The 13,421-nt window shown below is 37.4% G+C and overlaps 1 protein-coding gene across 3 annotated transcripts in view; it reads left to right on the top strand.

Moving 5' to 3' along the window:
* The window catches only part of ERBIN (erbb2 interacting protein), a 108,464-nt gene that overhangs the window by 23,992 nt on the left and 71,051 nt on the right, over positions 1-13,421 (top strand). For all 3 annotated transcript variants that reach the window (XM_080933695.1, XM_080933693.1, XM_080933694.1), the window contains exons 2-3: positions 3,083-3,280; positions 5,806-5,923. In XM_080933695.1, coding sequence (XP_080789821.1) covers positions 3,092-3,280; positions 5,806-5,923 — 307 coding nt within the window. In that variant the 5' untranslated portion in view covers positions 3,083-3,091. The remainder of the gene's footprint in view (positions 1-3,082; positions 3,281-5,805; positions 5,924-13,421) is intronic.

The following is a 13,421-nucleotide window of genomic DNA, read 5'->3' as shown; positions in this document are numbered from 1 at the left end:
GAGAGGCAGGGCTCAAGGAGTGGAAAGTTACCCAGCGCGTGCGCACATGACTTGTTTACTGCTAACTCCAGCCGGATGTCAGCGCCATCTTGTAATGGAGAATGTGCAGGCAGCGCCCGACAGCTGCCCACACTCCCCCTACCTATTCAACATAGTACTGCAAGTCCTGGCTGGAGCAATTAGACAGCAAAAGGAGATCAAGGGGATACAAATCGGAAAGGAAGAGATAAAAACATCACTCTTTGCAGATGACATGATAGTGTACTTAAGTGACCCCAAAAACTCCACCAGAGAACTCCTACAGCTGATAAACAAGTTCAGCAATGTAGCTGGGTACAAAATCAACTCAAACAAATCAGTAGCCTTCCTCTACTCAAAGGACAAACATGTGGAGAAAGAAATGAGGGAAAAGGTACCCTTCACAATCGTCACAAAAACTATGAAATACCTTGGTGTGACTCTAACTAAGCAAGTGAAGGACCTGTACGACAAGAACTTCAAACCTCTAAAGAAGGAAATTGAGGAGGATCTCAGAAAATGGAAAGATCTCCCATGCTCATGGATTGGAAGGATCAACATTTTAAAAATGGCCATCCTACCAAAAGCAATCTACAGATTCAACGCAATCCCCATCAAAATACCAATACAGTTCTTCATGGAATTGGAAAGATCAATGTGCAATTTCATATGGAACAACAAAAGATCTAGAATAGCGAAATCCATCCTCAACAACAAGAAAACATCTGCGGGAATCACTATCCCTGACCTCAAGCTATATTACAAGGCAATTGTGCTGAAAACTGCATGGTACTGGTACAGAAATAGGCATGTGGATCAATGGAATAGAATAGAAGATCCAGAAATGAGCCCTCACATATATGGTCACCTGATTTTTGACAAAGGAGCAGTAAACATTCAATGGAAAAAGGACAGCCTATTCAACAAATGGTGCTGGTCCAACTGGCATTCAACATGCAAAAGAATGAAAATAGACCCTTTCTTATCTCCTTGTACAAAGCTCAAGTGTAAGTGGATCAAAGATCTCCACATTAAACCAGATACACTGAAACTATTAGATGAGAAAGTAGGGAAAACTTTAGAACATATAGGCACAGGAGAAAATTTCCTGAACAAAACACCAATGGCTCAAGCTCTAAGGTCAAAGATTAACAAATGGGACTTAATGAGATTGCAAAGTTTCTGTAAGGCTAAGGACATTGTCAAGAAAACAAAACTGCAGCCAACAGAATGGGAAAAGATTTTTACCAACTCCACATCAAATAGAGGCCTAATATCTAAGGTATACAAAGAACTCAAAAAGCTAGACACCAGAGAATCAAATAACCCTATTAAAAATGGGGTACAGAGCTAAATAAAACGTTCTCAGTTGAGGAATATCAAATGGCTGAGAAATATCTGAGGAAGTGCTCGACATCTTTAACCATCAGGGAAATGCAAATCAAAACAACCCTGAGATTCTACCTCATACCACTCAGATTGGCCAAGATCCAAAACTCAGATGACAACAGATGCTGGCGAGGTTGTGGAGAAAGAGGAACCCTTCTCCACTGTTGGTTGGGTTGCAAACTAATACAACCACTCTGGAAATCAGTCTGGTGATACCTCAGAAAATTGGACATAGTACTACTTGAAGACCCAGCTATTCCACTTCTGGGCATATACCCCAGAGACACCTTAGTACACAACAAAGATATATGCACCACAATGTTCATAGCAGCTCTATTTATAATAGCCAGAAGCTGGAAAGAACCCAGATGTCCTTCAGAAGATGAATAGATACAAAAATTGTGGTACATTTACACAATGGAATACTACTCAGCCACCAGAAACAAGGACTTGACCAAATTCTTAAGAAAATGGCTGCATCTAGAGAATATCATTCTGAGTGATATAACCCAGTCACAAAAGAACAGACATAATACACAGTCACTGATAATGGGATGCTAAGCCCAGAGGCTCGCACTCCCCCAGAAACAACTCACAGACTGTATGAAGTCCAAGAAATAAAGAAAAGAAAACAAAACAAAACAAAAAAATCTCTATACAACAAGAAAACTTTGACTATTTCCATTTTACATTTTGTTTTACATGTACTTTATGCTCATTGTAACTATTTAGTTTTCAATGCATACTATCAAACCTTTAAAAAAATCAAGTACTGACTTAAAAAATATATTCATACAGTTTTATGTAAAAATTATTTTAAAATCTGAAAAAAAGTACAAAAATGTATTGTATAATTTTATGCAAAAAATGCTTAGAATCTGTACATTTATCTTTGTTTTGTAAAATAAAGTTGTTTTAAAAAAAAAAAGGAAAGTTAATGGTGGTTGATGGACATTAAGAAGACCCGAAAAATGTCTGCACACATTCCTGTTTGTAGGAAGCCACTGCATTCGCCATTACAAGATGGCGCTCAGCCCCTAGGGAAGAAAGCCAGTTTTGAGATAAACAACCTAAGTGCGCATGTATGCCTGCCTGTTTTTGCTAAATCACGGTGACTTTGAGTATGCTAATTAGGGCGCACAGAATGCACCAATCAGGTCGCGACGCAGTCCTTCTAAGCATATATAAGGAGGGCTGGTTTCTGGGCTCGGGGTCTTTCACATCTGCAATCAAACCCGCAATAAACGCCTGTAAAAGAATCCTGTTGTGGGGCGTCTTTCTTGCTGGCGAGATCGGCGATCGCTACACTGTTCATAAATGCACACAGTCAAGTTCTTTACTAAGGGTCAGAACTCTTAGAGCTAGAAATTAGAAGGGAATCTATTACTGTTTTTAACAGCCAAGCAGACTTCACAAAGTGTGGTTTTATAAAAGCTTATTAGTGTTTTGTTTAGTGTCATGTTCTTGGATTGTATAGTAAAGTCCCGGAATGCCTGAGTTTAATTTGAAGTCCAGTAGATATATAAATGTAGATATTAATAGGCTCACATTGGGTTTATTTGGTGGCGGGGAGGTATTGTTGGTCTATGGCATATTGAATTGTGCTATATGGATGGTAATTTGTTTGGAGAAGTTGTTATATACATTCTGATTTGTTTTTATGTACATGTTGCAGCATTTAAAAATGACTACAAAACGAAGTTTGTTTGTGCGGTTGGTACCATGTCGCTGTCTACGAGGGGAAGAGGAGACAGTCACTACTCTAGATTATTCTCATTGCAGCTTGGAACAAGTTCCCAAAGAGATTTTCACCTTTGAAAAAACTTTAGAGGAGCTCTATTTAGATGCTAATCAGATTGAAGAGCTTCCAAAGGTATGTTAATGCTTTCAAGAATTATATTAGATAATGTCTATGCATAGAAGTTTATAGTCTTGTATCCTTGTATACATGTGTTTCCATTTATTGGTTTAGTCTTACTGTAAGCACAATTCAGAATGATGTATATTTTTAAACCTCGTTCAACTTGTTTAAGTACTTGTATGGATAACTTAATTTTATTTTTATTTATAACATTTAAAATAGATAATCAGTATAGATGACTCCTAGAGCAATTGGATTTAACTAGACTAAGAAAACTGAATTAGTACTGTCTTATTTTAATTTCTATAAGCTCTTTATATGCATTGTTACAATTGGGGCTAATTGTCATTTCTGTTACCACATCATGGTTTATGGTTCTATAACTTTTTAGAGGTGAGATTCTGCTTTCTTCCATTTTGTATGGAATTGATTTAGTGAGAGTGCATCTCTAAAGTCTAGTATCAGCCGGTAGGGGAAAGACCCCTGCTATGAAGTTCTTTCTCAGATTGTCACTTTGTTGTTGTTATTTTAGTATGCTCTTCTTTTTCTCTTACTAGTCTGTATTTGTTTTCATGTATATGAAAGAGTTTCACTAGCTTTAAATTGTTTATTAGAGTCTGTAACCCTCTGAATAGCAGACATGGTCTTACTTTGTAGATCAGACTGTTCTCAACTCTTAGAGATCTGCCTGCCCATGCTTCCAAAGCCTATGATTGAAGGTGGTGTACACTACCATGCCCTTTGAAGCTGTAAATGGAGACTTGAAATTGATGGCTTAAAAAGCAGTTTGGCATGGTGGTACCTAAGCGAGAAAGATCTCTAGTTCAAGGCCAGTCTGACCTACACAGTGAGTTCTGTTATGGCCTGGATCATATGTATAATGAGACCTTGTTTTCAAAAAACCAACTGATCACAGTCACCAATGAACAATTTAATATGTTACCAGAATTCTGGGGAAAAAAAAACTGTACTTTGGACTATGAGATTTAGAAAACAATATTACAGGATATTTAGAACTGATGAAAAAGAAATAGTTTAAGTATGCAGTATGTAGGATAGATAAACTTAAAACTAAAAAATTGTTGATCTGAAATTCAAATTTAATTTGGCATCTTGCATTTAATTCAGCAACCCTAACTGTAATATAACAGATATTATAGCTTGCTGCATTTCTAAACCTCATTTTAGAAATAGTTGTTTTTTGATATTTATATGTTTGTGAACATTCTGGATGATTGTATTCAAAAGCATTTGAAAGCCACTGATATCCTAGGTAATGACATTTTAAAAAAATTTGAGACAGGATCTCATTTTGTGACCTAGGCAAACTTCAAGCTTCATTGCAATCCTTCTGCCTCAGCTGACCAGATTGGGAAGATCACATGCTTGAGCCACTGTGCTTGGTTTATTCTTGAAAATGTTGTGGAGAAGTCTAGAACAGCTGTGGAAAAATATTAAAGGTCTCCTGTTAATATGATCATGAATCACACCTGTGCTGTGATTGTAGTGTACTTATAATGTACTGTTCATCATTATTATGTACTCCAACAAATCTGATGTCTCCCATGACTAGTTCTGATAGAATATGAAAAATGTAGGTTAGTCATATTTAGGGTCTCAGTCTGGAGACCTGCACAAGAGAGATGCTGACCTTAACAGTGCGAATAACTAAACATGCATCTAACTTGTCGCGCCCAACTTCACCCAGCAAGGAAGACACGACCCGGGGAAGATCTTCTTCAAGCAGTTTATTCAGGAACCTTGTACAAGCTTCTTCTTCAGCTTCTGCTTCTGACTCCGCTCCCAGGGAGGGAAGGGAGCAGGCTAAATACTCTAGACTGGCAAACCATAAGCTGCCACGTGGTCAATGCAGATAGGTTGTAAGCATGCAGAAGTTAAGGAGCCAGGCAAGTGCGTCCAAATAAGGAGTTGTTTATCACAGGGAGCGCTCGCCACCTAACAGTCATACATTTAAACAAGACTTATTTATTTATTATACAAGTACACTGTCACTGTCTTCAGACACATCAGAAGAGGACATCAGATCCCATTACAGACGGTTGTGAGCCACCATGTGGTTGTTGGGATTTGAACTCAGGACCTCTGGAAGAGCAGTCAGTGCTTTTAACCGCTGAGCCATCTCTCCAGCCCCAATTACACATTTTTTAAGGGATGATGTACAATATGGTTTTCTTTTTGGAATAAGTTTAATTCAAAGACAAGCTCCAGAGCTTACAATATGTAACAGCCACTTACCCTTTGAGAGCTTCAACCGAGAACATGGTCATATATATTTGATTTACTTATTCTCAGTGTGTACACTTCCCTAGGTTAGAAGTAAGTCATTCTAATGGGTTCAGGTTTAGTCAGACGAACAATAGCATAGCCAGAAAAACGTGAGGCCTTTTCCAGTGTTAATGTAGGCCTAACTCATTTATCTTTAATAGGGACAATATTTATTGCATTAAAAATTTGTCCATGAAATACCCAAAGAAATGTGAAAGATAATCAAAATCCTTTTTCTCTTTTTTCCCTAGCAACTTTTTAATTGTCAGTCTCTACATAAACTAAGTTTGCCAGACAATGATTTAACAACATTACCAGCCTCCATTGCAAATCTAATTAATCTCAGGGAACTAGATGTCAGCAAAAATGGTAAGTTTTCAAAATTCTTTTCCTTGGAGATGTATTTCTTTGGTAGGATTTCTGTTTTCCAAATGTTTAAAAGTCAGATTGCAATATGTTAGCATCATGTAGAATATATTCTACATAAAAATAAAACATTTTCCATTTCAAAAGTTTTATAATACAATAGAATTGAGCATCATATTCCCAGCCTAGAATTTATTTGTAAATATAAAATTTATGATACCTCAAAACAGCTGGAAAATAAGTAAATTTTATTTTATTTTCAATTTTATTGGATATTCTCTGTATTTACATTTCAAATGTTATACTCTCCGCCCACACTCTTCTCCCTCCTCCACCTCAGCTTGCTTCCATGAAGGTGCTCCGTCTTCCACTCATCATCTCCACTTCAGTACCTTGGCTGTTGATGGTGTTGTTCTTCCCATGAGGGTTCAAACCTTTCAGCTCTTTCAGTCCTTTCTCTAGCTCTTTCATTGGGGTCTCCGTGTTCAGTGTGATGTTTAGCTGCAAGTATCCTCATCTGAATTTATATATAAGTAAATTTAAAATATATGATTACAGTCCATTTTGTGCTTTGGGCCTCTTAGATTAATTTCTTTCAACTGAAAGTTTATACCCAGATCAATATCTTAATTGTCCTGCTTCCTCACCTGACTAACTTCTGCTGACTACTGTCTTTATGCTTCTGTGAGTTTGCCTTTTAACAGTCAGTGTTGGGAATCATGGGATGTTTATTCTCTTGTTCCTGGTTTACTGTATTTAACATGATGTCCTTTAGGTTCTTCTATCCTATGACTGAGTCTCCATTTTTAAAATGAAGAGTATTTCACTTTATTGACTCATTTATTCATGGAAGCTTAGGTTAACCCCACATCTTAGCCATTGTAAATAATATCGCAGTGAGGATAGGAGTGCAGATGTTTCTTCTCCTGTGGCTTGCAAAATTTTCTCCCACTCAGATAACTATTTTCACTCTATCCATTGCTTCTTTGGTTGTGCACAGCTTTCTAGTTGTATATAACTGGTTTATTTTTATATTTGTTGTCTATCTTTTTGGTGTGTATTTTTAGAAAAATCATTGTCCAGGCTTTCTCTCCTTCCTAATAAATAGGTTTACAGTTATCTGGTCTTGTGCTTTGAATCCTTTGGTCTCTTTGGGAACAGCTGCTTTCTTCAGTTCCATTGAAGACCCTACTCTCCTTTTGATGTGTTCTTGGTACCTTTGTTGAAATCAATTGAGTATACATATGTAGAATTGTTTCTGGCCCTCTGTTCTGTTCTATTTATTTTTTGTTAGTTATCTCAAATGGGATTGCTTTAAAAAATGATAGATTATTTTTAGTATAAAGGCATGTAACTGAATTCTATATGTTTGAGTTTAATATGGATACGTTTTATTTCTTTTGTTGCCTGATTGTTCTAGTTAGGACTTAATACAGATATTATAAGTAGCTTAATGGCCATACATTTACAACTTCCTTTGAGAAATACATCACAGGTAATTGTGTTTTAATGATCACTATAGGATATGGTCTTTTTAAAATCACTTTTTTATTAGTTGAAATTATATAATTTTCTCTCTCCAGCCCCACTCATATAACCCTTCTCTCTCAAATTCATGGCCTCTTTCTTAATTGTTCTTGCATAAATATAAATACATGACTTTAGGGCTAACCATTTAGTATTGGGTAACCAATTTCGGTGTTCTTCCTTGGGAAAACTATTTCTACCACTCTCCATATTTTTTAATTGTTTGCAGTGTGCATGCATGTGTATTTCTTTGTGTTTTAGGAGGTTGGGACAGGGTCTCTTTACATAGGCCTGGCTGTCCTGGCATTGACTGTGTGGATCAGATTGGCCTTAAACTCACAGAGATTCATGTGTCTTTTTCTCCCAAGTGCTGGGATCAAAGACCTGTTCCATCATACCTGACATCTGTAGTTTTTTTGTCTAGGGTTGAGGTCTCACGTTTTTTTTTTTTCTTTTTATGTTAGCATGTTTATTGGTAATGGTGGTGTTTGGGTCTTGTCTAGGCAGAGGGTGTAGCTTCTTTTACATTTCTAGGAGTCAGAATCTCTTTGTTAGTTGACTCTGTTAGTCCTCTAAGTCATTCTGCCCCCTCTTCTGCAATGATCCCTGAACTTTCGGTGTAGGAGTTATGTTGTAGGTATATAAGTTGGTACTGGGCACCACATGATCCCCTTTTCTCTGCATTTTCATTAGTTGTGGTTTTTCTATAATGGTCTCTGTTGCAGAGAGAAGCTTCTTTTGATGAGGGGTGAGGACTCTACTTACCTGTAGGTATAGAGACAGATATTTAGAGTGTACTTAGAGATCATGCTGGTTTATTAAGTGGCAGGTGTAGGTTCTCCTTCAAGATCCATGACTTAACCAGCACTGAGTAGGTGTCTGGCTTTCCTTTATCTTGTTGAGCAGGTCCAATGAGAGTCCCTATCATCGAGGTATGAGTGCCACTCCTGCACCCTTACAGTTCTCTGCCATGGTGGTTGATCTTGTCAAGCAGTGGTAAATGTGAAGTATATGGGAATGCTTTTTGGATTATAGCACAGTAAATGTTTTCTTACTAAGTAGGAGGAGGTTCTGTGCTAGGTTTTCTTTGCTGTCACAAGATCCCTGTGAAAATACTGTTGTAGGGATCACAGATTTATACTGCTGCAGTTCTACAATGTGGGATGTATGTACATGGTTTTTTGCCTCATTACTTTCGGATGGTGGTGGCACAGTGCAGGAACATGTGTTGGGATCCCAACATCCCTTGACAATCAGCAAGCAAACAGAAAGGAAGACTGGTGTTATAATATTTCTTTCAACTGTGCCCTAACTACCGGGCTTCTTTTCACCAAGCCCTTCCTATCTAAATGTTCTACTAACAACCATAGAGACTGTCAATAAAACTTATATATATCATATATAATAGAATAATATTTAATAATAATATAGGATAAATAGGTCTGTGGAAATATTTAAGACCCAAATCATAACAAGCTTTTTAAAAAATTATTACAGAAAGTAACAGTATATAACACAGTAAATATATAAACCAGTAACATTAATCTGGCATTATGTGCTGTTTGTAACTGTCAGCTTAAGTTCTCTCTTACTGGCAGCACAGTTTGACATCTCCACATAAATGTATTATACAGACACTGAAGTCTACAACAGCATTTGAGAGCAGGCATTTCTCAACTCCTTGGTAATTGATTACTGATGCTGTGCACTTGATAGTTAACCAAAACATCTTGCAGTGCATGGCTGTCCTATGCTGAACATACATAGTGATGGTAGGCATCTTTTTTTGTTTTTGATTGGAGGAAAGCTTTGAACTTTTCATTGTTGGATGCTATAGTAAATTTATATTGGGTCTTTATTATGTTGAAAAACGGAACCTCTTTCTATCCATAATTTGTGCGATTTTTTTTTAAGTTATAAAAAGATGTTAATTGTTATTGCATTTGAAAGTTTTTTTCCTTCCACATTCTCCTGAGGCATAGATTCCTGAATAATATATTATTAACAGATAAGGAAATTTTGTTTAGCTTTCTGTACCTATCACAGAAGGCAGTATTTTAAATTTTTTAAACTTTCAGAGAGATAGGGAGAAGAAAGTGAACTCTTAAAAGTTTTTAAATGAGCATATATTTTACGATTACAAAAAAAGAATGAATCACATGAGGATAACTTTTTAATGCCCTACCACAAAATGCAACATTCAATAAGCACTAAATAAGAAATAGTTTTAAAGAATTGCTTTTCAACACTTGGGAAAAATTACAGTACACAGTAATCATATTTCATTGCCCTAGTTCCAAGATCGCTCTTTGTTCTGATATGAGTGCATAGATGGAGACATTCTCTGTATTGGTTCTCATAAACTTTAGGACTTACCTCATTTTATTTTAGAATGAATTAGGATCGTTATATTTACCTTGTATTCACATATAACAATTAACTTTGGCAAGTTAGTGACTAAGCATTTACATGAACACACACACACAGACACACACACACACACACACACACACACACATACACAAAGAAAAAGACCTTTTAAAGTAAAAACATATTTTACTGTAGGTAAATGCACATTTATTTGCTAAATGCAAGCTATATAAAGCATTCTACATGTAGTCCATATGAACAGTCCATATAAAGCATTTAAGTTGTAACATAGCAAAAAATGCCTGTTATTATGTTGTTTTAAATAATAAATCTATTTTAAAGCTTTGATTTATTCATGCACCTTAGATTTAGACGTTTCTAGTGGTTAAGTGTTCTGCAGTATAGCCAGTAAGTTTTAGCTGTACCTTTTTTTAAAATCATTCCATCTGTTTACATCTCAAATGATATCCCACTTCAAGTTACCCCCTCCATCAGCACCCCATCTGATATTCGCCCTCCCCCTACCCTTTGTCTGCCTGTATGAGCATGCTCACCCACCCACCTACACTTTCTGGCCCCACTGTTCCAGCATCCCCCGACACTGGGATATCAAGCCTTCCTGGGAACAAGGGCCTCCCCTCCGGTTGTTAAGCTGTATCTTAGTTACTGTTGTAGTACTTTGAGGAGACACCATGACCAAAAACACCTTATAAAAGAAAGTATTTAATTGGAGATGTGATCATGATGGGAAACGTAGAGGTACATAAGCAGTTAGGACTCTGGAATAGTAGCTGGGAGCTTTACATCCTGGTTCTCAGGCAGCAAGAAAGCAGATAGAGCAACACTCGGCCTTCAATGAGCTTTTAAAACCTCAAAGCCCAGTGACATGTCTTCTCCTAGAAGACCTTACATTTGAATCCTTCTACTAATGGTACCAGACATTCAAACATAAGATTTACCTCTAGAGCCGTGCATGCAGAACAGGCGCTTAGGCCATCTGCCACCAGGAACAGCTGAGATGCAGGGACACAGGCCTGATCAGACTACACTGGGAGTAGCCTGGGTGCAGAGAGGTCTGGGACAAGCGCCCAGAAAGCACCACCACCCCACACCCCCCATTGGTTCAAGCGAAGAAGTACTCTGCCTTAGGGACTTGGTTTCCAACCAGAGGACCCGTGCAAGCAGAAAAAAACGCTCAGGCCATTAGCCACAAAAAACACTGGAGATCCAGGGACACAGGCCAGGTATACGGGAAAGATAGGAACCAATCACTGACAACAAGACCACATATAATCACAGACAAGATGGCAAGAGGAAAGCAAAAGAACCTACCCAAGGGAAACTTAGATAACCTGGCAACACCAGAACCGAGCTCTCCCATCACAGTAAACAGCTGAATGCCAAGCACTCCAGAAAAAAAAGACTCAGACCTGAAATCATACCTCAAGATGATGATAGAGATTCTTAAACAAGAACGGGAGGAAAAGCATAAAGAAATAGAAGCTTTTAAAGAGGAAACAAGAAAAACACTCAAAAGAAATCAAAGAACTAGAGGAAAACAGAACCAAAGAGATGTAGGAATTGAAGAAGGAATTTAAAATGGAAATGGAAACAATAAAGAAAACACTAAAGAAGACAACACTGGAGGTAGAAAACCTAAAAAAGAAATCAGTAGTCAGAGATGCAAGCATCTCCAATTGACTGCAAGAGATGGAAGAGAGATTCTCGGAGGCCGAAGACAACATTGAAAGCATAGACAAAACAGTCAGAGAAGATGCAAAAGCCAAAAAGTTCCTAACCCAAAATGTCCAGGACATCCAGGACACAATGAGAAGACCAAACGTAAGGATAGTAGGAGTAGAAGAGGGCGAAGAATATCAACTAAAAGGCACAGTAAACATCTTCAACAAAATTGTAGAAGAAAACTTCCCTACCCTTAAGAACAAGATGACCACGAGCATAAAAGAAGCCTACAGAACTCCAAATAGAGTGGACAGAAAAGAAATTCCTCCTGACACATAATAGTCAAAACGCCAAATGCCCAAAGGAAAGAAAGAATACTAAAAGCAGTAAGGGAAAAAGGTCATGTAATATATAAAGGCAGAATAATCAGAATCACACCAACTTCTCAACAGAGACTATGAAAGCTAGAAGATCTGGACAGACATCCTGCAGACCCTAAGAAAGCACAAGTGTCAGCCCAGGCTGCTATACCCAGCAAAACTCTCAATCACCATAGATAGAGAGATCAAGATATTCCAAGACAAAACTAAATTTACGAATATCTGACCACAAACCCAGCACTACAATGAATTATAGGTGGAAAACCCAATACAATGAGGGGAGCTACATCCTAGTTTAAAAAAAAAAAAAAAAAAAACCTAAGCAAGAAAACCAAAAGAAGGATGACACACAGGCACAATTCTACCTCTAAAAGCAAAAATAGCAGGAAACAGCAACCTCTATTCCTTAACATCTCTTAACATAAATAGACTCAACTCCCCAATAAAAAGATATAGGCTATCAGACTGGATACATAAACAGAATCCAGCTTTTTGCTGCATACAGGAAACTCATCTCAGAGACAAAGACAGACACTATCTCAGGGTAAAAGGTTCGGAAACAACCTTCCAAGCAGATGGCCGCAAGAAGCAAGCTAGAGTGGCCATTTTAATATAGAATAAAGTAGATTTTCAACCAACAGTTTCAAGAAAGATAAGGAAGGACACTTTTTACTCATTACAGGGAAAATTTGTCAGGAGGAACTCTCAATCCTTAACATATATGCTCCAAATACACAAGAGCACACATATTCATAAAAGAAAACCTACTAAAGCTAAAAAAAAATGCATTGCACCCCACACAATAATAGTGGTAGGCCTCAACACCCCACTCTCATCAGTGGACAGATCATGGAAACAGAAACTGAATAAGGACACAGTGAAACTAGCAGTGGTTATGAAACAATTGGAATTAATAGACATCTACAGAACATATTATCCTAAAACAAAAGAATACACCTACTTCTCAGCACCTCATAGCATCTTCTCCAAAATTCACTATATAATCAGTCACAGAACAAGCCTCAATAGATATAAAAAGATTGAAATACTCCCATGCATCTTAACAGATCACCATGGTCAAAGGCTGGTGTTTAATAACAACAAAGACAACAAAAAGCCCATATACACATGGAAACTAAAAATGCTCTATTAAACTATGCCATGGTCAAAGAAGAAATAAAGAAAGAAAAAAAGGATTTTCTAGAATTGAATGAAAATACAAACACAACATACCCAAATCTATGGGATGCAATGAAGGCAGCACTGAGAAGAAAACTCATAGCTCTGAGTGCTTCCAAAAAGAAACTGGAGACAGCATACACTAGCAACTTGATAGCACAGTTGAAAGCTCTAGAACAAAAGGAAGCAGATACACCCAAGAGGAGTATATGGCCAGAAATAATCAAACTCAGAGCAGAAATTGACCAAATAGAAACAAAAAGAACCATTCAAAGAATCAACAAAACTAAGAGCCGGTTCTTTGAGAAAATTAACAAGATTGATAAACCCTTAGCCAGACTGACTAGAGGGCAAAGAGAGTG

This window comes from Micromys minutus (assembly GCF_963924665.1).
Source record: "Micromys minutus genome assembly, chromosome: 20".
Classification (NCBI taxonomy): Eukaryota; Metazoa; Chordata; class Mammalia; order Rodentia; family Muridae; genus Micromys; species Micromys minutus.
This window is presented reverse-complemented; position numbering and strand designations above follow the sequence as displayed.